Raw genomic sequence first — 23,550 nt, 5'->3', positions numbered from 1 at the left:
CCCCCGTCTCCAGGTATGCCTCTCTCCTCTCTCTCTCTCTCTCTCCCTGCCTCTCTCTCTCTCCCGTGCCTCTCTCTCTATCTCCCCGTGCCTCTCTCTCTGTCTCTCTCTCGTGCCTCTCTCTCCCGTGCCTCTCTCCGTGCCTATATCTCTCCTCTCTCCCGTGCCTCTCTCTCTCCCTCTCTCTCTCCCCGTGCCTCTCTCTCTCTCTCGTGCCTCTCTCTCTCTCCCGTGCCTCTCTCTCTCTCATGTGCCCCTCTCTCCCCTCTCTCATGCCCCCCTCTCTCTCTCCCGTGCCTCTCTTCTCTCTCTCTCACGTGTCTCTCTCTCTCGTCTCTCCCGTGCCTCTCTCTCTCTCATTTCTCTCTCCGCGTGCCTCTCTCTCTCCCCGTGCCTCTCTCTCTCTCTCTCCCGCGCCTCTCTCTCTCTCTCCCCGTGCCTCCTCTCCTCTCCCCCCGTGCCTCTCTCTCCCCGTGCCTCTCTCTCTCTCCCTCTCCCGTGCCTCTCTCTCTCTCTCCCGTGCCTCTCTCTCCTCTCCCGTGCCTCTCTCTCCCTCTTGCCTCTCTCTCTCTCTCTGCCTCTCTCTCCCGTGCCTCTCTCTCTCTCTCTGTGCCTCTCCTCTCTCTCCCGTGTCTCCCTCCCGTGCCTCTCTCTCTCTCTGCCTCTCTCTGCCTCTCTCTCGCTATCTCCCGTGCCTCTCTCTCCTGCCTCTCTCTCTCTCCCCCGTGCCTCTCTGTGCTCCCTCTCGTGCCTCTCTGTCTCCTCTCGTGCCTCTCTCTCTCCTCTCTCTCTCTCCCGCCTCTCTGTGCTCCTCTCTCTCCCGCCTCTCTCTCTCTCTTTCTCTCTCTCTCTCTCCCGTGCCTCTCTCTATCTCCCGTGCTCCTCTCTCGTGCCTCTCTGTCTCTCTCTCTCCCCGTGCCTCTCTGTCTCTCTCTCCCCCCGCCTCTCTGTCTCCCTCTCTCCCGTGACTCTCTCTCTCTCCGCCTCTCTGTATCCCCTCTCGCGCCTCTCTGTGCCTCCCTCTCTCCCGTGCCTCCTCTCTGTGCCTCCCTCTCTCCAGTGCCTCTCTCTCTCTCCCGCTCTCTCTCTGTCTCTCCCTCTCTCCCGTGCCTCCTCTCTCCTCCCTCTCTCTCCCGTGCCTCTCTCTCTCTCCAGTGCTCTCGTGCCCCCTCTCTCTCTCTCTCGTGCCTCTCTCTCTCTCCACGTGCTCTCTCTCTCTCTCTCCTCCTGCCCTCTCTCTCCTCTCCTCTCGTGCCTCTCTCTCTCTCTCCCCGTGCCTCTCTCTCTCTCCCTCTGCCTCTCTCTCCTTCTCTCTCCGTCTTCTCCCTCTGCCTCTCTCTCTCTCTCTCGCCTCTCTCTCTCTCCCGTGCCTCTCTCTCTCTCCCCCATGCATCTCTCTCTCTCTCCCGTGCCTCTCTCTCTCTCCCCGTGCCTCTCTCTCTCTCCCGTGCCTCTCTCTCTCCGCCTCTCTCTCTCTCTCCGCCTCTCTCTCTCCCGCCTCTCTCTCTCCTCCGTGCCTCTCCCTCCCCCCTCCTCTCTCTCTCCCCCTGCCTCTCCCTCTCACGCCTCTTTCTCCTCTCCCGTGCCTCTCTCTCTCTCCCGTCTCCCTCTCTCTCTCTCCGCCTCTCTCTCTCCCGTGCCTCTCTCGTGCCTCTCTCTCTGCCTCTCTCTCTCGTCATGCCTCTCTCTCCCCTCTCTCTGCCTCTCTCTCCTCACGCCTCTCTCCTCTCACGCCTCTTTCTCCTTCCCCTCTCCCTCTCTCTCTCTCTCGTGCCTCTCTCTCTCCATGCCTCTCTCTCTCTCCTCCTCTCTCTCCTCCATGCCTCTCTCTCTCTCTCGTGCCTCTCTCTCTCTTTCTCCCTCTCTCACGCCTCCTCTCCGCCTCTTTCTCTCTCTCCCCCCTCTCTCTCCCTCTCTCTCTCTCCTGCCTCTTTCTCCTTCTCCTCGCCTCTCTCCCTCTCTCCCTCCTCTCTCTCTCTCTCTCTCTGTGCCTCTCTCTCTCCCTCTCGTGCCTCTCTCTCGCGCCTCTCTCTCCCTCTCGCGCCTCTCCTGCTCTCTCTCTCTCGCGCCTCTCCCTCTCTCTCTCGCGCCTCTCCCTCTCTCTCCCTCTTCTCTGTGCCTCTCTCCCTCTCTCCTCCTGCCTCTCTCTCTCTCTCCCGTGCCTCTCTCTCTCTCCCCGTGCCTCTCTCTCTGCTCTCTCTCTCCCCGTGCCTCTCTCTCTCTCTCGTTCTCTCTCTCCCTCTCGCCTGTCTCTCTCTCTCTCTCTCTCCCGTGCCTCTCTCTCTCTCCCCTCTCCTCTCTCTCTCTCCCGTGCCTCTCTCTCTCCCCCAGTGCCTCTCTCTCTCTCTCTCCCCGTGCCTCTCTCTCTCCCAGTGCCTCTCTCTCTCTCCCCGTGCCTCTCTGTCTCTCCTCGTCCCCCGCCTCTCTGTCTCCTCGCGCCTCTCTGTCTCCTCTCGTGCCTCTCCCGTGCCTCTGTCTCCCTCTCTCGCCTCTCTGTCTCCCTCTCTCCTCTCCTCTCTGTCTCTCTCTCTCTCTCCCGTGCTCTCCTCTCTCTCCGTGCCTCTCCTCTCCCCGTGCCTCTCCCCTCCTCTCTCATGCCTCCTCCTCCCTCTCGTGCCTGCCCCCTCTCTCTCTCTCCTCTGCCTCTCTCTCTCTATCGTGCCTCTCTCTCTCTCGTGCCTCTCTCTCGCCTCTCCCTCCGCCTCTCCCTCTCCCGTGCCTCTCCCTCCGCCTCTCTCTCTCCCGTGCCCCTCTCTCTCCGTGCCTCTTTCCCTCTCGTGCCTCTCTCTTCTCTCTCTCCAGTGCCTCTCTCCCTCTCTTGCGCCTCTCTCTCTCTCCCGTGCCTCCTCTCTCTCCCGTTCTCTCTCTCTCTCCTCCCTCTCTCTCTCTCTCTCCCCCGCTCTCTCTCTCTCTCTCTCTCTCCCGTGCCTCTCTCTCTCGCCCTCTCTCTTCCCGCCTCTCTCCCCGTGCCTCTTTCTCCTCTCCCGCCTCTCTCCCTCACGCCTCTTTCTCTCCCTCACGTGCCTCTTTCTCCTTCCCCGCCTCTCTCCCTCTCTCTCTCTCCGCCTCTCTCTCCGCCTCTCTCCCTCCTCTCTCTCTCTCAGGCCTCTCTCTCTCTCTCTCTCTCCTCCTCTCTCTCTCTCTCTCTCTCCGTGCCTCTCTCTCTCCCGTGCCTCTCTCCTCTCCCTCTCTCTCTCTCTCTCCCCCCGTGCCTCTCTCTCTCTCCCCTCTCTCTCTCGCGCCTCTCTCTCTCTCGTGCCTCTCTCTCTCTCTCCCGCCTCTCTCTCTCTCTCCCGTGCTCTCTCTCTCTCTCGTGCCTCTCCTCTCCGTGCCTCTCTCTCTCCCGCCTCACTCTATCTCCCTCTTCTCTGTCTCTTCGTGCCTCTCTCTCCTCTCCCGTGCCTCTCTCCCTCTCCTCCCCCCCGTGCTCTCTCTCTCTCTCCCGTGCCTCTCTCTCTCTCTCTCTCCTCTCCCGTGCCTCTCCCTCTCTTTCTCTCCGTGCCTCTCTCTCCCTCTCTCTCTCTCCTCTCTCCCCTCGCCTCTCTCTCTCTCCGCCTCTCTCTCTCTCTCCCTCTCTCTCTCTCTCTCTCGTGACTCTCTCTCTCTCCCTCTCTCCCGTGCCTCTCTCCCTCTCTTCTCTCTCACGCCTCTCTCCTCTCTCTCTCTCCCGTGCCTCTCTCTCTCTCTCTCTCTCTGCCTCTCTGTCTCTCTCTCCCGTGCATCTCTCTCTCTCCGTGCCTCCTCTCTCTCCGTGCCTCTCCTCTCGCCCCCGTCTCTCTCCCCGTGCCTCTCTCTCTCCCGTAAATCTATATCTCTCTCTCCGTGCTCGTCTCTCTCTCCCGTGCCTCTCCCTCCTCGCCTCTCTCTCTCGTCTCTCCTCTCTCTCCCGTGCCTCTCTCTCTCTCCTCTCTCTCCCTCTCTGTCCTCTCTCTCTCTCCCGCCTCTCTGTCTCTCCTCTCGTGCCTCTCTCTCTCTCTCCCGTGCCTCTCTCTCTCTCTCTCTCCTCTCTCTCTCCCGCCTCTCTCTCTCTCTCGTCTCTCTCTCCGTGTCCTCTCTCCTCTCTCGTGCCCTCTCTGTCTCCTCTCTCTCTCCCTCATGCCTCTCTGTCTCCCTCTCGGGCCTCTCTCCTCTCGCGTCCTCTCTCCTCTCCCTCCCACTCCCCTCCCTCCCACTGCATGCCCCCCCCTCTCTCTCTCTCTCGCCTCTCTCTCTCACGCCTCTCTCTCTCTCACGCCTCCTCTCTCTCCCTCACGCCTCTCTCCCCTCTTCCCTCTCACGCCTCTTTCTCCTCTCTCACCGTGCCTCTCTCCCCTCTTGCCGCCTCTCCTCCCGTGCCTCTCTCTCTCTCTCCCGTGCCTCTCTCTCTCTCTCTCTCCCGTGCTCTCTCTCTCTCTCCCTCTCTCTCTCTCCGCGTGCCTCTCTCTCTCTCTCCCCTCTCTCTCTCGCCTCTCTCTCTCGTGTCTCTCTCTCTCTGCCCCTCTCTCTGCCTCTCTCCCTCGCCTCTCTCTATCTCTCTCCTCTCTCTCTCCTGCCTCTCTCCCTCTCCCTCTCGCGTCTCTCTCTCGCAGCCTCTTTCTCCCTCACACCTCTTCTCTCCTTCACGCCTCTCTCTCCTCTCCCTTCTCTCCTCTCTCTCTCTGCGCCTCCCTCCTCTCTCTCTCCTCTCTCTCCTCTCTCTCTCTCTCCGTCTTTCTCCTTCTCCTCGCCTCTCTCCCCCATCTCACGCCTCTCTCCCTCTCACGTGCCTCTCTCTCTCTCTCCCGTGCCTCTCTCTCTCTCCCTCTCCTCTCTCCTCTCCTCTCTCTCTCCGCGCCTCTCTCTCCCTCTCCCGTGCCTCTCTCTCCCTCTCTCTCCGCCTCTCTCTCTCTCCCTCCCTCTCTCTCTCCCCGCCTCTCTCTCCGCCTCTCTCCCCTCTCGCGCCTCTCTCTCCTCTCCTCTCTCTCCTCTCTCCTCCGTGCCTCTCTCTCTCTCTCTCTCTCTCCTCTCGCCTCTCTCTCTCCCGCCCTCTCTCTCTCTCTCTCTCTCTCGCGCCTCTCTCTCTCTCTCTCGTGCCTCTCCTCTCTCCCCGTGCCTCCTCTCTCGTGCCTCTCTCTCGTGCCTCTCTCTCTCTCTCGCCTGCCTCTGTCCTCCTCTCTCTCGCGCCTCTCTGTCTCCCTCTCGCGCCTCTCTCTCGCGCCTCTCCCTCTCGCGCCTCTCTGTCTCCCTCCCGCGCCTCTCTGTCTCTCTCGTGCCTCTCTCCTCTGTCTCCCTCGCGCGCCTCTCTGTCTCTCCCTCGTGCCTCTCTCTGTCTCCCTCGTGCCTCTCTCTCTCCCTCGCGCGCCTCTCTGTCTCCCCTCGCCTCTCTCTTCCGTCTCTCTCCCCGTGCCTCTCTGTCTCCTCTCTCTCTCGCGTGCCTCTCTGTCTCTCTCCGTGCCTCTCTCTCTCCGCCTCTTTCTCCTCCCTCTCTCTCCCTCTCCTTGCGCCTCTCTCTCTCTCTCTCTCTCCTCGCGCGCACCTCTCTCTCACGCCTCTCTCGCCGTTGCCTCTCTCTCTCTCTCTCTCTCTCTCTCTCCGCGCTCTCTCTCTCGCGCCTCTCTCTCTCTCCGCCTCTCTCTCTCTCCCGTGCCTCTCTCTCCCCCCCTCTCTCTCTCTCTCCGCCTCTCTCTCTCTCTCTCTCCCCTGTGCTCTCCTCTTTCTCCCTCACGCCTCTTTCTCCTCACGCCTCTTTCTCCTTCCGCCTCTCTGTCTCTCGCGCCTCTCTGTCTCCTCGCCTCTCTCTGTCTCCCTCGCGCGCCTCTCTGTCTCCTCGCGCCTCTCTCTCTGTCTCCCTCGCGCGCCTCTCCCTCTCTCTCCCTCCCACTCCTCTCTCTCTCTCTCTCTCTCATCTATTTCCCTCAACGCCTCTCCCTCATCTCCCTCCGCACCCCTATCTTTCTCCTTCTCCTCGCGCCTCTCTCCCCCTCTTGCGCGCCTCTCTCTCTCTCTCTCTCGTCTCTCCTCTCTCTCTCTCTCTCTCTCCCGTGTCTCTCTCTCTGCCTCTCTCCCCTCACGCCTCTCCTCCCTCATCTCTCTCTCTCTCTCCCGCCTCTCTCTCCGCCTCTCTCTCTCTCTCGCCTCTCTCGCTCTCACCTCCTCTCTTTCTCCCTCACGCCTCTCCTCTCTCTTTCTCCCTCACGCCTCTTTCTCCCTCAGTCTCTCTCTCTCTCTCCGTGCCTCTCTCTCTCTCTCTCTCCCTCTCTCTCGTGCGCCTCTCTCTCTCTCAGGCCTCTCTCTCTCTCTCTCTCTCTCGCGCGCCTCTCTCCCTCTCTCTCTCTCTCTCTTTCTCTCTCTCTCTCTCTCTCTCTCTCCTCTCTCATGCCTCTCTCTCAGCCTCTCTCTCTCTCTCTCAGGCCTCTCTCTCCCTCTCTTTCTCCTCCCTCTCGCCTCTCTCTCTCTCTCCCCTCTTTCTCCCTCACGCCTCTTTCTCCTTCCGCCTCTCTCTCCTCCGCCTCTTTCTCCCTCCCCTCCTCTCTGCCTCTTTCTCCCTCAAGCCTCTTTCTCTCCTCACTCTCTCCCTCTCTCTCCTCTCTCTCCTCTCCCTCTCTTGTCTTTCTCCCTCACTCTCTCTCGTGGCCTCTCTCCTCTCTCTCTCTACGCGTCTCTGTCTCTCTCGCGCTCTCTCTCTCTCTCTCTCCCTCTCTCTCTCTCTCTCTCTCTCGCCTCTCTCTCTCTCTCACGCCTCTCTCTCTCTCTCCTCACGCCTCTTTCTCTCTCTCCCTCTCTCCCTCGCCTCTTTCTCCCTCGTCTCTCTCTCCCTCACGCCTCTTTCTCTCTCTCTCTCCTCCGCCTCTTTCTCTCTCTCCCTTTCTCTCTCTCTCTACTCTCTCTCTCTCTCCCTCTCTCTCTCTCCCCTCCGTCTCTCTCTCCTCCCTCACGTCTTTCTCTCTCTCTCCCTCTCGTCTCTCTCTCTCTCCTCCCTCTCATCTCTCGTGTCTCTCCCTCCCCTCTCGTCTCCCTCTCGTGTCTCTCTCTCTCTCGTGTCTCTCTCTCGCGTGTCTCTCTCTCGCGTCTCTCTCTCGCGTCTCTCTCTCTTTCTCCCTCACGCGTCTCTCTCTCGTCTCTCTCTCGCGTCTCTCTCTCGCGTCTCTCTCTCTCTCGTGTCTCTCTCTCTCGCGTCTCTCTCTCGCGTCTCTCTCTCGCGTCTCTCTCTCGCGTCTCTCTCTCGCGTCTCTCTCTCGCGTCTCTCTCTCGCGTCTCTCTCTCGCGTCTCTCTCTCGCCTCTCTCTCACGCCTCTCTCTCCTCTTTCTCTCTCTCACGCCTCTCTTCTCCCTCTCTCTCGCATCTCTGTCTCTCACCTCTCTTTCTCCCTCACGCCTCTATTCTCTTCACGCCTCTCTCCCTCACGCCTCTTTCTCCCTCTCTCTCTCCGCCTCTCTCTCTCACGCCTCTCTCTCTCACGCCTCTCTCTCTCACGCCTCTCTCTCTCACGCCTCTCTCTCTCACGCCTCTCTCTCTCACGCCTCTCTCTCTCACGCCTCTCTCTCTCGCCTCTCTCTCTCACGCCTCTTTCTCTCCTCTCTCTCTCCGCCTCTCTCTCTCACGCCTCTCTCTCTCTTTCTCCCTCACGCCTCTCTCTCTCCGCCTCTCTCTCTCACGCCTCTCTCTCCGCCTCTCTCTCTCTCTCTGTCTCTCTCTCTCTCAGCCTCTCTCTCTCTCTCTCGCCTCTCTCTCTCGCGTCTCTCTAATCGCGCCTCTCTCTCTCACGCCTCTCTCTCTCACGCCTCTCTCTCACGCCTCTCTCTCTCACGCCTCTCTCTCTCACGCCTCTCTCTCACGCCTCTCTCTCTCACGCCTCTCTCTCTCTCACGCCTCTCTCTCTCACGCCTCTCTCTCTCACGCCTCTCTCTCTCACGCCTCTCTCTCTCACTGTATTGTGTGTAGCAGCTCCATATTTAGAATTGGAGGAAGAAAAATAATATTTTCAAAGCACAACCACGAACCCTTAGGGTGAACTCTAAGTGGTGTACTGCCTATGTGTACACCACTTAGTTGGAGAGTGTACCTATTTTTATTTACCGGGCGAAACAATTCAATAAAAATCCTCTTCAGCCACGGATTAGTCTGTTAATTTGCTAATGAAGAGTCTCCATTTGCCCACAAACTAACAACCGCTTTGTAGTTTAGGAGTTTCTTGTCTCTTGGCTTTTCAATTACAATGTATAACTCCGCCAAGCAGAGAGGCCTAATGATGTAAAGGAGTCTCGTTTCTAGGCTTTTCATTTATCTTCAATTGGATTATGAAGGATAAAAACGGACTTGTGTGTACTGTAGTTCTTTGTTTCTACTACCCGGCCGTCCAATTGAAAAGGGCCTTGAAAAAGCACCTGTTCTATTCATCAAGTGGGTCATGTTTTCACATGCAGATCACTGGGCTACCGTTCCGAAAACAACATCTTCTCAGACTGATCCCAGGGTCAGAATGCTAAAACACAGCCCTCAGAAATAAAACTTCCGGATATATTCAATTGGACAGGGACATTGAAGAGGCGAGGTTGGATCTGTTTTGGAGCACTTTACAGTACCGGCGGCATATTTGGATCATTTATTTGTATGATTTGTATTCATGCCGCTATTCTTACTAATGTCGTCCCTTTTTGGAATGCTAATAGCTTTGTGCACATTTGATTAGCCTCGGGTTCAGTGAATACCAAGGGACGTAGCATTTGGGCTATGTTTAGGAGTCTAACCCTGCCCGAGGCATCCGTGGAAGTCAGACATCTGTTTGTAGTCTGCTGGGTTCTCGTTCGATCCACTCCTTTCCTCTGATATTTCATACAGAACCGCTGCTGGATTCTAAGTCTGGAACTGCGCCCCAAATGGCAACCTACTCCCTATATTGTGCACTACTTTTGACCAAGGCTCAAAGGGCTGTGGTTAAAAGTAGTGCACTATTAAAGGAATAGGGTGCCATGTGCGACGCAAACCCCCAAAATGTGCATGCGGCGCGATGAGGCCTTTCGTCCCGGCGACCTCCAACACATTAGAGGGAGACTACGGTGTCCGCGGCACAGGGCCTCACATGACTTACTTGGCCATCGCTTGCAATCCCTGCCCCTGTGTTTATTAGCAGAACCAATTACACCCGGCTTAATTGGCCTTTCTTCGAGAACCCTCTTCCTGTGTGGACAGTGTGTGGAGAGTAGAGAAGCCTCTTTCTCTTAATGAAAAGAGTTACGGCCACAGTAAGAAAAAGTTAAGTCTGTCAATGCCCCTCTCAATCCTGGTCTCTCGCTCTCTCCCCCTCGCCTCCCCCTCGCTCGTCCAGCCTCTCCCCTCGCTCTCTCCCCCTCGCTCTCTCCCCCTCGCTCTCCATCTCTCTTCCAGCCTCTCCCCCTCGCTCTCTCCCCCTCGCTCTCTCCCCCTCGCTCTCTCCCCCTCGCTCTCTCCCCCTCGCTCTCTCCATCTCTCGTCCAGCCTCTCCCCACTACACTCAGTCACCCTTTTGCTTGTCTGCCCCTCGGAGTCTTCCTGTTAATGAGAAGAACCAGGGACAGTGGCGTGAAAATAAGGGGCAGACTGAATTCTGGGATGCCTGATAGGTTGATCTTCATTTAAATTCCCCGGTGACAACGAGGGATGACAGGCACATCGCTCATGCCTAATGTGCGTAATAAAGATGAATACCACTTTTGTCAAAGAAATTATAATACTAAATTAAATGCACCCATTTTCCAATAGTCACTCCCACAAGGGGCGAGACTGTGTCAAGCGTTGTGCTGCTTTGCGTGTGAGAAAGTTAGGATGTGCACTATAACGGACTATGAGTTTGAGTCAGGAAATAGTGACACTATGGTAAAGGAGAAGATAAAGTGGTATCATCTCCATATCTGTTTAAACAGAATGGCACTGAGCTGTAGTTAATAACGAAAACATCAGCCCACGGTTGACATTTATTGCACTCGAAAAAGATAAACGTTGCAACAACAAAATAATCCACCTGATCTCTCTACCTCTACCCCACTAGTTTTTTTTTTTTTAACCACCCATTCTCCATCCAGAACCACAAAGTGCTGTTTGGTTAACGGGCTTTTGCCAGTCTGGAGTGGATCATAAGTGTTATTGCTGGCATGCCTCGGGCTCCTGCGAGTTTCAGCGAGTGCATTTTGACATCTGATGCAATTCATAAACAGGGAGAGAGCTGCTGCTGCTACTGGTACCGCTACAGTCCCAATAGCCGTCTCCTCCGTCTCGGAGATTCAATTACAGATTTAAACACAGAAGGGGAATGAGAGAGACCCCCTCTGGGGCTAAAGAAAATGAAAGAATGGGGGGATAGGGTCATAATTGTGTAGTGGGTGTATTTGGCCACCGTTGTGAACTCAACGCAGTTGGTAGGACAGTACTCTAAGACCTCTGGTTGCAAACAGTGGCAACTGCTATTCCCCTTTACCTGGAGCGAGTGGAAGACTTGACATTAATTGACCAATTACGTTCTTCTGAGCAGAGACAAAGGAAACCCGTGGAGCACAATGATCGTAGAGGATGGGCATAGTATTCCCTTAGTCTCAGGGGCTTCCATTGTTGCAAAGTGAACAAGTGTGAATTGCCAAGCGTGAAGTGTGTGTGTGTGTGTGTGTGTGTGTGTGTGTGTGTGTGTGTGTGTGTGTGTGTGTGTGTGTGTGTGTGTGTGTGTGTGTGTGTGTGTGTGTGTGTGTGTGTGTGTGTGTGTGTGTGTGTGTGTGTGTGTGTGTGTGTGTGTGCGCGTGTTTGTCTATGAGTTGGTCCCCTTGGGGGGCTCCCTTACCTTCTGGGTGATTACATTGACCCACGGGGACGTACAGTTGCTAAGGTTGGGCCCTTGAGGGTCCCAGTATCCTTCGGGCCCCATACACAGATACATGGCCACGCCTGTGGAAGAAAACAAGACTCCGAGTTAGAGGCAATAGAGCAAAACCACAGGGATTCATATCTAAAAAGCTATCGCTGCTAACGGTGAGAGGCGTGCTTCCAAACAACTTTATTCTCGCCTTATTATAAATCACTTCTTTCTTTTCTCGTCCTCATACAATCTGTCGGTGTTTGTCTGTTTGAACATATACAGCGCGTCACTATTACTCATATCCGGATGAAACTACCACGTACCTTAAAACCGATTGCCCTTAAAGTGGAACTGACAGCGTTTTAAACTACTTTGCAAACACGAAACAGACAAGCATAACATCAGTAAAAAAAACATTGAATTGAAAGATTGAAAGATTGAATTCCCAGCTTGTGCTAGAAAAGCAACTTTATAAAACGTTTAGAAAAGAGGTTCTGTTTGTAGATAATTACTATGACGTAGACTAAGACATTGTTGGCAGAATAGACGGGTGCCATTCAACGCATGACCAATAGAATTCAACAATAAAATAACATTCTATTGGACGCACACACATATTTAAGAGATGTCATTGCTGGTGTAGCGAAATGCTTGTGTTCCTAGCTCCAACAGTGCAGTAGTATCTAACAATTCACAACAATACACACAAATCTAAAAGTAAAAGAATGGAATTAAGAAACATGTGCACTACCGTTCAAAAGTTTGGGGTCACTTAGAAATGTTCTTGTTTTTGAAAGAAAAGCACCCTTTTAAAACAACATCAAATTGATCAGAAATACAGTGTAAATGACTACTGAAGCTGGAAAAGGCAGATTTTTAATGGAATATCCACATAAGAGTACAGAGGCCCATTATCAGCAACCATCACTCCTGTGTTCCAATGGCACGTTGTGTTAACTTATCCAAGTTTATCATTTTAAAAGGCTCAATGTTAACTGTGAAGAGGCGACTCTGGGATGCTGGCCTTCGAGGCAGAGTTGCAAAGAAAAAGCCATATCTCAGACTGGCCAATATAAAGAAAAGATTACGATGGGCAAAACAACACAGACACTGGACAGAGGAACTCTGCCTAGAAGGCCAGCACCCGGAGGCGCTTGTTCACTGTTGACATTGAGACTGGTGTTTTGCGGGTACTATTTAACGAAGCTGCCAGCTGAGGACTTGTGAGTCGTCTGTTTCTCAAACTAGACACTCTAATGTACTTGTCCTCTTGCTCAGTTGTGCACCGGGGCCTCCCACTCTTTCTATTCTGGTTAGTTTGCGCTGTTCTGTGAAGGGAAAAGAACAGCGTTGTACCAGATCTTCAATTTTCTTCAGCCTCCTGAGGTTGAAGAGGCGCTGTCACACCTTCTTCAGCACACTGTCTGTGTGGGTGGACCTTTTCAGAACGTTAGTGATGTGTACGCAGAGGAACTTTAGCTTTCCACCTTCTCCACTGCAGTCCCGTCGATGTGAACAGGGGCTCGCTCCCTCAACGATCAGCCCCTTTGTTTTGTTGACATTGAGTGAGAGGTTATTTTCCTGGAACCACTTTCCCAGGGCACTAACCTCCTCCCGGTAGGCTGTCTCGTCATTGTTGGTAGTCCAACAAATATTGGCATCAGATTGTAAATCACAGCTGGCCTGGTACAATGCTTGCTGGCTCCATTCGGGATGCACTGATTCAGTTTCAATGACTCAATATTTTGGTCAAAAACGGACGAATGTAACTAAGGCTGGGAATGTCAACACAATCAAACTATCAAGGGCAATGATCACAAGTCAGTCATAGCATGGCTAATAGGCTAGCTTATCTACTTAGGTAGCTATTTATTTAGCAAGATAAACACAGAGCCCAATGTACTGGGAGGATGTTGTCATTGGACGATGGGCGAGTGGCGCCGACTCCTCTCTCCCCCCATATAGTTTTTAGAGACGCAGGGGTCATCTGGTTAGCTTGCAAGAAATTACAGTAATTACTTTGCTAGCTAGCAATGCTGAACTTGAACGACTCGTATCCACAGTTAGCATATCTCTTTAGTTGTCAATCAAATGTATTTGGCATCGGTCAAATGTTCCAAATCAGTCGTCAAAATGTGGGTTGGGACAAGCATGCTTTGGCAGGCAAGATGCAGAAGGGCGAGCAGGCTACTATTCCCCATCCTTTTATCAGTGAAATTTTGATGGCCAACTATAAGCTGAGAAGGTTTATCTAGTGTTCCCTCGTCAGATTTGAGCTCATCTCGCTCTGGCTAGCAGTCGTTTATCTAGTTGTTGATGATGTGCATAGGGAACAGAGAGAGAGATGCTTTCATGATCAATAGAACTGTGAAGTTGACAAATGCAAGAGAACTCCCGTGGTATTTACATATTTGCAGAAATCCATTCAGGTGCATTTTGTGGCTTTTGGCGAAGGCGTTCTAATAATCTAAAGTCACGCTACCGCCTGTGAACACACAGCCCAGTTCAACGTTGAATGTGTGTAGACTCCAGTCCTGGACAAGACAGATGTTTTTATGGGGGTTTTATTTACAGCAGTGTCTAGCACAGCTGCTTTCCCTCTCTGTATTGCTATAGAATGTTCACCGATGCCTTCCTCTGTCATTCCCAAACATTCTACGAATGTATGAAAACGTGAAAATGACCATATGTACGCGCTCGCTCGTCAGAAAAATACATTTAAAAAATATAAACTGTCACATTCTTCCTGGGGATGTATATGAACAGATTTGAATAAGATTTCATGTTTCTAAAATGCTGTCAGTTCCACTTTAATAATAACACACAACATATAAATATAATTGGGATATGACAAAGGAATAGAATCTACTGGTTTCATCTCCGCATGTTAAATGAAGTCCTAATTGTTTTGTGGTAGCACTTCAGGGCCCACAGAGGTATCCTGGATCGTGTGTGTTTCTAGTAATTAAGAGTTGAAGCACCTCTTTATGTGTTAAACGGGTGAGACGGTTGAACTCCGTGCAAAAAACTACACCAAACTGTGTTCCAATTAAGTCAGATATCCTGGAGTTCGTTACGAAAGGTCAATTAAGGGTGCCTGAGGGAGAGGACTGCTACTGACGGGGATGTGGAGTGACACGTGTGTGTGTGTGTGTGTGTGTGTGTGTGTGTGTGTGTGTGTGTGTGTGTGTGTGTGTGTGTGTGTGTGTGTGTGTGTGTGTGTGTGTGTGTGTGTGTGTGTGTGTGTGTGTGTGTGTGTGTGTGTGTGTGTGTGTGTGTGTGTGTGTGTGTGTGTGTGTGTGTGTGTGTGTGTGTGTGTGTGTGTGTGTGTGTGTGTGTGTGTGTGTGTGTGTGTGTGTGTGTGTGTGTGTGTGTGTGTGTGTGTGTGTGTGTGTGTGTGTGTGTGTGTGTGTGTGTGTGTGTGTGTGTGTGTGTGTGTGTGTGTGTGTGTGTGTGTGTGTGTGTGTGTGTGTGTGTGTGTGTGTGTGTGTGTGTGTGTGTGTGTGTGTGTGTGTGTGTGTGTGTGTGTGTGTGTGTGTGTGTGTGTGTGTGTGTGTGTGTGTGTGTGTGTGTGTGTGTGTGTGTGTGTGTGTGTGTGTGTGTGTGTGTGTGTGTGTGTGTGTGTGTGTGTGTGTGTGTGTGTGTGTGTGTGTGTGTGTGTTGTGTGTGTTTGTGTGTCACACAAGGCCTCTGAAACCAGGCCAAAAATGGGAATGAGCCCCCACCAGAGCTTCTACTTACTCTGTGTATAAACTGGGATTGTGTCTTTATCATCTAATCAACGACACTATCAGCCAGCCTAAAACAGTACACAGCAGTTCCAAATGGCACCCTATTCCTTACATAGTGCACTACTTTTAACAAGAATCCTATGGGACGGGATTAGAGTGCCATTCCCTTTAGGGTGCTATTCCCTCTATTGTAATGCACTGTAAAGGGAATAGGGTGCCATTTGGGATGCATGTTATGGTAAAGGGATACAGAGAGAGGAAATTGGGTTCCAAATGTGGGCTATGGCGTTGATAGTGTTTATATTCAATCTGTGTATTTTTATAAACTATTAACTTCAGGAGTCTGTCAAGGAAAAATGGCAGTCTTCGATCTGTACACGTCTATGGGCTAGAGGAGGAGGAGACAGACTGATAACATTAACTGATTTAAACTTTGACTGACACATCATTTCCTTCTAGTCCTTCTTGGACTGCATTACGTTTGATGGGTTTATCAGATAGACCTCCACCTGAGGGGGGTAAGGGAGAAAGGTGGAGTGAGGATGATTGATAGAGTGAGAAAAAAAGAAGGAGAGAGGGGAGAGAGAAAATAATGGAGAGAGAGGTGGTAGGGATTTGAGGAAACTCAATCGGAAAAGTGGTCTGAAGTGTGGTGGGCTTTAAAGAGAGACACGCAGAGCAGTGGTGGTAGTGTGTCCCTCATCTTGCTGTACACCGGCCATCGTCGGGATGGTGTCGCCAGTTAAACGAGAAGGCGGCGAGAGACAAAACGGTCCCCACCCCTGGTTGTAACAATTCTGTGCTCGTATTCAAAAATGTCTTAAGTGCTGATCTAGGATCAGGTACCCCCTTGTCCATACAATCTTATTCATTATGATCTAAACAGCAAAAATGACCCTATATCAGCACTTTGACTTTATGAGTATGGGCCAAGTCACAACGCAAAACTTAAAATATATTGATACTGTTTCTAATGGCAACATTTACAATAATCTATTCAATCTGTCCTTGGTATCACGCTCTACTTTTGGTTTCACTGCATGACCAGAAGTATGTGGACACCTGCTCGTCAAACATCTCATTCCAAAATCATGGGCATTAATATGGAGTTGGTCCCACTTTGCTGCTATAACATCCTCCAATATTTTAGGAAGGCTTTCCACTTGATGTTGGAACATTGCTGCTATAACAGCCTCCACTCTTCTGGGAAGGCTTTCCACTAGATGTTGGAATATTGCAGTAGGGACTTCCATTCAGCCACAAGAGCATTAGTGAGGTCGGGCACTTATGTTGGGCAATTAGGCCTGGCTCGCAGTCCACGTTTCAATTCATCCCAAAGTTGTTCGATGGGGTTGAGGTCAGGGCTTTGTGGAGGCCAGTCAAGTTCTTCCAACCCGATCTTGACAAAGCATTTCTGTGTGGAACTCGCTTTGTGCACGGGGGCATTGTCACACAGGAAAGGGCTTTCCCCCAACTGTTGCCATAAAGTTGGAAGCTCAGAACCGTCTAGAATGTCATAGTATGCTGGATCTTAATATGTTGGTATCCATTCCTTTTGATCTGTGACAACGGAGTAGAGAAAGAAACGAGTGAAGTGGCACCTCATGAACACAAAGTGCCTGGCCCTCGTTAAAGAGCACACACACACACACACACACACACAACTGTGTTTAGTGTTAATTAATTAGGCTAATTGTTTCCTGGGAGTGAGGAAGCGGAGGGGAGGATTCCGCCTCGTGGTTCCATATGTGTGGCTATCTTTAGCTCTCCTCTCTCAGCGAGTCTCTCATTAGGCGAGGGGGGAGGGGCGAATGCATATAAACAAAACAACAAACCTGTAAATAACATTCAGCCGTGTCAACCATCACACTTCAATATGCCGTACAGAGTTGGGAAAAGCAACGCCAGAATGTGTTTGACGACAGATTTTGGTCAGAAAACTGAAGGGATTAGTTGAGTTAATTGTAAGACTTAAATTCAGAAATTCAGGTCCTGTGAGAAAGTTTTGACTTAATGGTTAAGCTCATCCTTTTCCGATCAGCTCCATTCCCGAGGGAGGCCAATTCAGGAGCGGAGGATTCTGGTTCGTCTGAGGGCCATGGCTGTCAATGGTCATCATTATGTACAATTTCTATATTTTCACGTGTTCTTCTTCTTCCTTGTTTTTATTTCTCCTGGTTTTTTTTGTTCTACCTTGTGTTATTTTTAGCACTACATTGCTATTTGACTAATGCATTGTTGGGTTTGGAGCTTGCGAGAACGGCATTTTGCTGAACGCGACATTGAAACTTGAAACTTGTTGGTTCGATTCCTGCAGTGATCACTAATCTATTTTTTTGTGATACTTCAGACATTCTGCACATTGCATGTTCTACGTAGTGCTTTAAGACATCGCTTGAACTCACACCAACATATGTTACACATACAGACATTTAAACCAACATATTTGTTGCACTGGTAAGGAAATGTATCACGGGACAGCGATTAGCTAAATTTGGATATTACCACAGTGTAGGCCTTTGGTTGACATACTTTTACCAGGGCCCAGTGGATGTTCAATTTCAGACGCACGGGAGCCACAGACTTATGTAGAACAAGCCCATTACCTATTGTTCCAGTCGGGCATGGTTGCCTCGCCACCAGTCCCTGTCTCATCTTGGGCCAGGACACATCCGACATGATCATGGGATTACAGTAGTCAACGCTGACGTTGGGGAGCTTGGAAGACGGGGATGTCCTTGCGTTTCCCCCTGGGATATTGCTGTCCGCTGGCGGAAATAGCGGCGGCAGGGTAGTCGAGGTGGGTCGCGGTCGCTGGGCAACGGGGGTCGTCGCCGAAACCCGGGTGGTCGTAGTGGTGCTGGTTGTTGATGTGGTCGTCGTGGAAACCGTCGTCGGTCGAGTTGTAGTCCGTGTTGTCGTGGTATCCATAAATACAATCACAGATGAAGATGATTCTGTATTAGGAGGGAAGAAAGAGTAAAATAAAAAGTGAGAAATAACATAGCATTCTAAATGGAATAAGGATAGAGGGATAGCGAAAGAGAGAAAAAAAATAGATTTCAGTCACAGTTAATTTATCTCAAGAGGCAAATTTATTTCAGGCCTGGTTGCAAAAATAGGTGTTCCATTTTTCCACCATCCCCCGTCCCGTCAGTTTAAGAGGCGATAGTTCAAACTGGATCAATTGGATCTGGCAGGTGTGGCTTGGATATGTAGGCTAGTTTTCTGCCGAGGAGCTGGCAGACTCCTGCAGCTAGGCAAAGACACACAGGCATCCATTTCCAGCTATGGTTGGTTTGTGTGTGTATGTGTATGTGTATGTGTATGTGTATGTGTGTGTGTGTGTGTGTGTGTGTGTGTGTGTGTGTGTGTACCAAGTCAATAACAATATTGGAGCTGTATGAAATTCTGGGTGTGGAGGAAGACAATGGTGACGTATAGGACATTGTTTTTCTTCGTCTCCCCACGGATACACATTATTTATTTATCTTTTATTAAACTAGGCAAGTCAGTTAAGATCAAATTCTTATTTACAATGACAGCCTACCCCGGTCAAACCCTAAGTCGGACGACTCTGGGCAAATTGTGCGCCTCCCTATGGGACTCCCAATCTCTTCGTCCCAATCACATCCAGTTGTGATACAGCCTGGAATTGAACCAGGGTCTGTAGTGATGCCTCTCGCACTGAGATGCAGTGCCTTAGACCGCTGCAACACTCGGGGGCCTCCTGATTCTCTCTTATCTTGTTTCCCTGAGGTCTTGAGGAAAGCGCTTACACACACACACACACATATAATAAGGGCCCAAAATGTATTTAGCAATGAGCATCTTATGAATGTGTGGTCTAGGCTCAGACGCAAAGAAGCCGGGGCCAAGACAGATAGGTCAGGGCTCATAACACTCCAGCAAACAGTGGGAGAGTGAGTGGGCAGGCAAATCAATGAGACAACACACGCACACAAAGTGGAGGGGGGGGGGGATTCTATAATGGAAAAACAGTCCACTCTCTAACGCCACAGTGGCCATTATCTTTTGTCTTAGTGGAAGCCAGGATTTTTGGAGGTGGGACCATAGTGGAACCTAGCTCTCTAGAGAATGGAAGTTAGTTCCCTTAGCCACTGTGACGCAGCAATCCATTCCAAATGCAATCATGAAACAGACTTTGGTTTTCTAATAGTTACCTGCATCATAAGTGACAAGTGTGGTGGATGATAATTCCATTTTTAACATAAATGTGGATAATGCAGGATTCAAGTAATTGGTCTTCGCCTGTACATTTTTTTTATTTTTTATTTTTTTTATTTTTTTTAAGTGAGGCAGTCAGTGGAGGTTGGTGTATTGAGGAAGAGGAGGATGGTTCGCTGTAAAATCTAGAAAAAAAAGTCACAAAAAAACTAAAACAATCCTTGGTACAGTTTAACACTATGCCCCTGTCTGTTATGGGCTAGTACTATAGCAAAACATGTGAGTGCAGAACACTGAAACAACATTTGTTGAGCTGGGGCTATGAGCTTACTGAGACCCCCGGAGGTATACCCTGTGGTAAAACACATTCAAGGACATTCAGCAGCAAACAAAGATGTCCCACTATTTGATTAAATACATGTTCTTTTTTTCCTTTTTGTTTTGTGTGAATACTTTAGACGGATCAAGACTTCATTCTCTCCAACAAAAAGAGTGTTTATAAGATCTCTAGGTATCTGTAGACTGCAATGGAGCCTCCATTGCCTTAACAAGCATCCTATTTCATCAAAAGGTAAATCACACCGTTTCACCTCGTTCGTAATGCACATTTCATGACGTTGCTTTCGCCTGCACACAAAGCATTCGTGCACATCAAAGTTAACTAGAGTATATACAGCCATCGTTGATAAAACACAATGTGTACATATGTACACAAACAAAATATGCACACAAGCGTGTAATTCATACACACATTATACACACACACACACACACACACACACACACACACACACACACACACACACACACACACACACACACACACACACCGTCATGTACGCACTTACACACAAACACGTCCAAGTGAACACACCACACACACTCTCATCAGCCCTAATGTGTCAAACAACTCTCCTTATACAGGCCAGTCATAAGTGAATGAATGCAGAAATAGGCGTTTAGCGTTTCCCCGTGTCAAAAACGTCGCCATCTACAATGACGGTAATGCGTAAACATTCATCTGTGCTACCATGCACAACGACGACTCCTGCAGAAATGACCATATGGACATCGACATTAAATCACAGAGCACATCTTTCCATTAACTTATTCATGGTACTTTTCATTTATTCATCCATTTTGGGACGAGTCTCTCTCCTATCACATAGTAACACTTGTGTGGCGAGGCCGGTTTTAATTTCCCTTGAAACGCATTGTGATGGACCTCTCTTGGGCTGAGGGTTCTGTCCCAAATGGCACCCTATTCCCTACGTGGTGCACTACTTTTGACTAGAGCAAGGTGAGCAGAGTGGCCAATTGGGATATTGATAAAAGACCAGGCCATGATTGGTATCATGCAGGGTGGCTATTTTGAATTCCCTGGGACCTTGTTAAGTTTGTATTTGTGATACAGTACCATTCCCATTTCTTATGATACAGGCCAATTATTTCCTATTTCAGAGATGTGTTATTCGAAGAGGGAGCAGGCAACCGTGACCTTAAACCAACAATGTTCACCAATGAACACACCCTCAGAAAAGAGCCTTTTCAAGTTGCACAATACCACAAGGAGACTATTGCTACAATGACCATATACATTTGACTTCACCACATATCATACTAACAACACTCCAATAGCAGATATTCAATCTACATCTACTGTATAGTTCCGGCCGTGAGTTTCCATCGAACAGCAAGTAGACCTAACGCTCTTGCTATGTCAAAGAAATGCTCCAAGTTTCCGATTCTACAATCGCGGTGATTGGGTCTTTTTCTTGTAGAAGAGCGTTGAATTAGAAAACCCTTCACAAGAATAGAATGAACCTGAAACTCTATCAAACATTCCGTAAATGATAAAAAGGAAAGGGTTTACCTCCAAAGGTTGTGACCTTTGCTCTAAAAACCTGTTCCCACGGACTACTACTATAAGAGGCAGAGGAGTTCTGAAAAACATAGAAAGATCGACTATGTCCTCGAGCAAAGTTGTGTATTCTGCACGAAGCGATTACAAAAAGGACAAACGGGCCGGTGGACACTCGTGTTTTGGAAAAGTCTCGTCGCACAACCACTACAAGGACATTCTGCTGTGCTCCGTTGCTTCCCTAATTTTACCTGGGAGCAACAAACACGGTGCAGTGTTCAAGTTCAGCAGCTATGTGAGTAGAAACTTTGTGTTCACTTTGTATTCCACGAGAGAGTCATCCTTAACCTTACACGGCAGTTTTAAATGCCTAAAACATTCTGCTTGGCATCGCATTGTTGTGACTCATGTAGAGGGAAGAAAGAAACCAAAAATGGCCTTGGAGATATGATTGTTGTGCAGGGCTTGAGTGACCTGTTTATTTTTGCTTTGTCAGTTTAGTGTTGCTATTTCAGGCTTCACTAGGTTTTGTAGAACCTTGGAATTGTGGGATTCCATCACTTGGAGGAGACATTGTTTTTAAAGGATTCCTAAAGAGGTTTGTTTAAAAAGGAATGTACACAGGCTACTAAGCACATCCTGCAAACCTCCACAGGTGCAGAGTACACATTATGTCAGAGGAAGGAGAGAAAGGGGAAATAAGCACAATACTAAATACTTCTCTCAGGATTTAGTGGCTAAATTACAGCCACACGAGGCGAAAGAAAAATGGACCCCCCCCATCAAGAGCACAATATTGTGTTCACTTCTACCGTTAGAGGTCAATTGTTAAATTCAGCCATACATGCTCTGAAATCCATAACTTCAAACCCCCAAAATGACAAAAAGTAAATACATTTTTTTTTAATTAAAAAACAACCCTGCAGACTTCTTATTTTAATCTTCAGCTCTGAACTGTTAGAAAATGACCCCGAAGTCAGCATTTCACTGTCAGTCTACACCTGTTGTTTACGAAGCATCTGACGCATTAAAATGTGATTTTATTTACGAAACATCGCTTCCTTGCAACACGCCACGATACCTGCTAATGTTTCGCCCTCCGACAGAGCAGTGTGCTCCATTTCAAACCAGTCCTTCCTGCATAATTAGTCGTCCTCCTTTATTCTCCCCAGGTTTTTACGGTAGTTACAATTAGATGTACCTTCCACTCGGTTTCAGGAATGGGACCGTTGTTTTGAAACGAATTTGCTTTTAATGACATCATTTCCGATTGGTGTGATCAAAAGAAGAGAAGTAGGCTTTGGGGGGAAGGAGAGAGCGTCTCACAGGATAGGGACTGTCAGTGTAAGGTTAAACTCAATTATACATTGTCAATATTTGAACTCTGTTCACAGCTTTCTGCTTGGCCACGTCTGTTGGGGGTACGTCTTGAAACAAAAACCTCCACTGGGATTCACCTCAATTAAGTGTAGGCGAGATACTCTAAACCAGAATCAACAAATCCTTATTTTTTTTAAAGGAAGACAATTATGACAAAGTGTGAATTGTGTCATAATATCACTTGCATAAGGAAGACAGTGGTGAATAACTGATTGAATTGTTGATGCTTCTATCATGGCATCGTTGGTTGAATTTGTTTTTCATGAACTACATGTTACCTGTTGTTGTACAGGCTCAACATACGAACGTTCGCTCGTCAAAACACATTGCACACAGCTCTGTCGGAGGGCGAAACATTAGCAGGTGTCGTGGCGTGTTGCAAGGAAGCGGTGTTACGTACATAAAATCACATTTTATGCGTCACATGCTTCGTAAACAACAGGTGTAGACTGACAGTGAAATGTTTGATTTATTTCACCTTTATTTAGCCAGGTACAAGGTACTAAACGATATCATAACCGCCATCGATAAAAGACAGTACTGTGCAGCAGTCTTCATCGACCTTGCCAAGGCTTTCGACTCTGTCAATCACCATATTCTTATCGGCAGACTCAGTAGCCTCGGTTTTTCGGATGACTGCCTTGCCTGGTTCACCAATTACTTTGCAGACAGAGTTCAGTGTGTCAAATCGGAGGGCATGCTGTCCGGTCCTCTGGCAGTCTCTATGGGGGTGCCACAGGGTTCAATTCTCGGGCCGACTATTTTCTCTGTATATATCAATGATGTTGCTCTTGCTGCGGGCGATTCCCTGATCCACCTCTACGCAGACGACACCATTCTATATACTTTCGGCCCGTCATTGGACACTGTGCTATCAAACCTCCAAACGAGCTTCCATGCCATACAACACTCCTTCCGTGGCCTCCAACTGCTCTTAAACGCTAGTAAAACCAAATGCATGCTTTTCAACAGATCGCTGCCTGCACCCGCATGCCCGACTAGCATCACCACCCTGGATGGTTCCGACCTTGAATATGTGGACATCTATAAGTACCTAGGTGTCTGGCTAGACTGCAAACTCTCCTTCCAGACTCATATCAAACATTTCCAATCGAAAATCAAATCAAGAGTCTGCTTTCTATTCCGCAACAAAGCCTCCTTCACTCACGCCGCCAAGCTTACCCTAGTAAAACTGACTATCCTACCGATCCTCGACTTCGGCGATGTCATCTACAAAATTGCTTCCAACACTCTACTCAGCAAACTGGATGCAGTTTATCAGTGCCATCCGTTTTGTCACTAAAGCACCTTATACCACCCACCACTGCGGCTTGTATGCTCTAGTCGGCTGGCCCTCACTACATATTCGTACGCCAGACCCACTGGCTCCAGGTCATCTACAAGTCCATGCTAGGTAAAGCTCCGCCTTATCTCAGTTCACTGGTCACGATGGCAACACCCATCCGTAGCACGCGCTCCAGCTGCTGTATCTCACTGATCATCCCTAAAGCCAACACCTCATTTGGCCTCCTTTCGTTCCAGTACTCTGCTGCCTGTGACTGGAACGAATTGCAAAAATCGCTGAAGTTGGAGACTTATCTCCCTCACCAAC

The 23,550-nt window shown here is 49.8% G+C and overlaps 1 protein-coding gene across 4 annotated transcripts in view; it reads right to left on the bottom strand.

Moving 5' to 3' along the window:
* The window catches only part of LOC118368775 (adhesion G protein-coupled receptor L3), a 362,805-nt gene that overhangs the window by 106,486 nt on the left and 232,769 nt on the right, over window positions 1-23,550 (bottom strand). For all 4 annotated transcript variants that reach the window (XM_052497230.1, XM_052497228.1, XM_052497229.1 and 1 more), the window contains exons 7-8: window positions 17,116-17,466; window positions 10,764-10,867 (exon numbers count right to left, since the gene is read on the bottom strand). In XM_052497230.1, the coding sequence (XP_052353190.1) occupies window positions 10,764-10,867; window positions 17,116-17,466 (455 nt within the window). The remainder of the gene's footprint in view (window positions 1-10,763; window positions 10,868-17,115; window positions 17,467-23,550) is intronic.

Source organism: Oncorhynchus keta, chromosome 35 (assembly GCF_023373465.1).
Source record: "Oncorhynchus keta strain PuntledgeMale-10-30-2019 chromosome 35, Oket_V2, whole genome shotgun sequence".
NCBI lineage: Eukaryota > Metazoa > Chordata > Actinopteri > Salmoniformes > Salmonidae > Oncorhynchus > Oncorhynchus keta.
The sequence above is the reverse complement of the archived record's forward strand: the minus strand, read 5'-3'. Positions and strand labels throughout refer to the sequence as shown.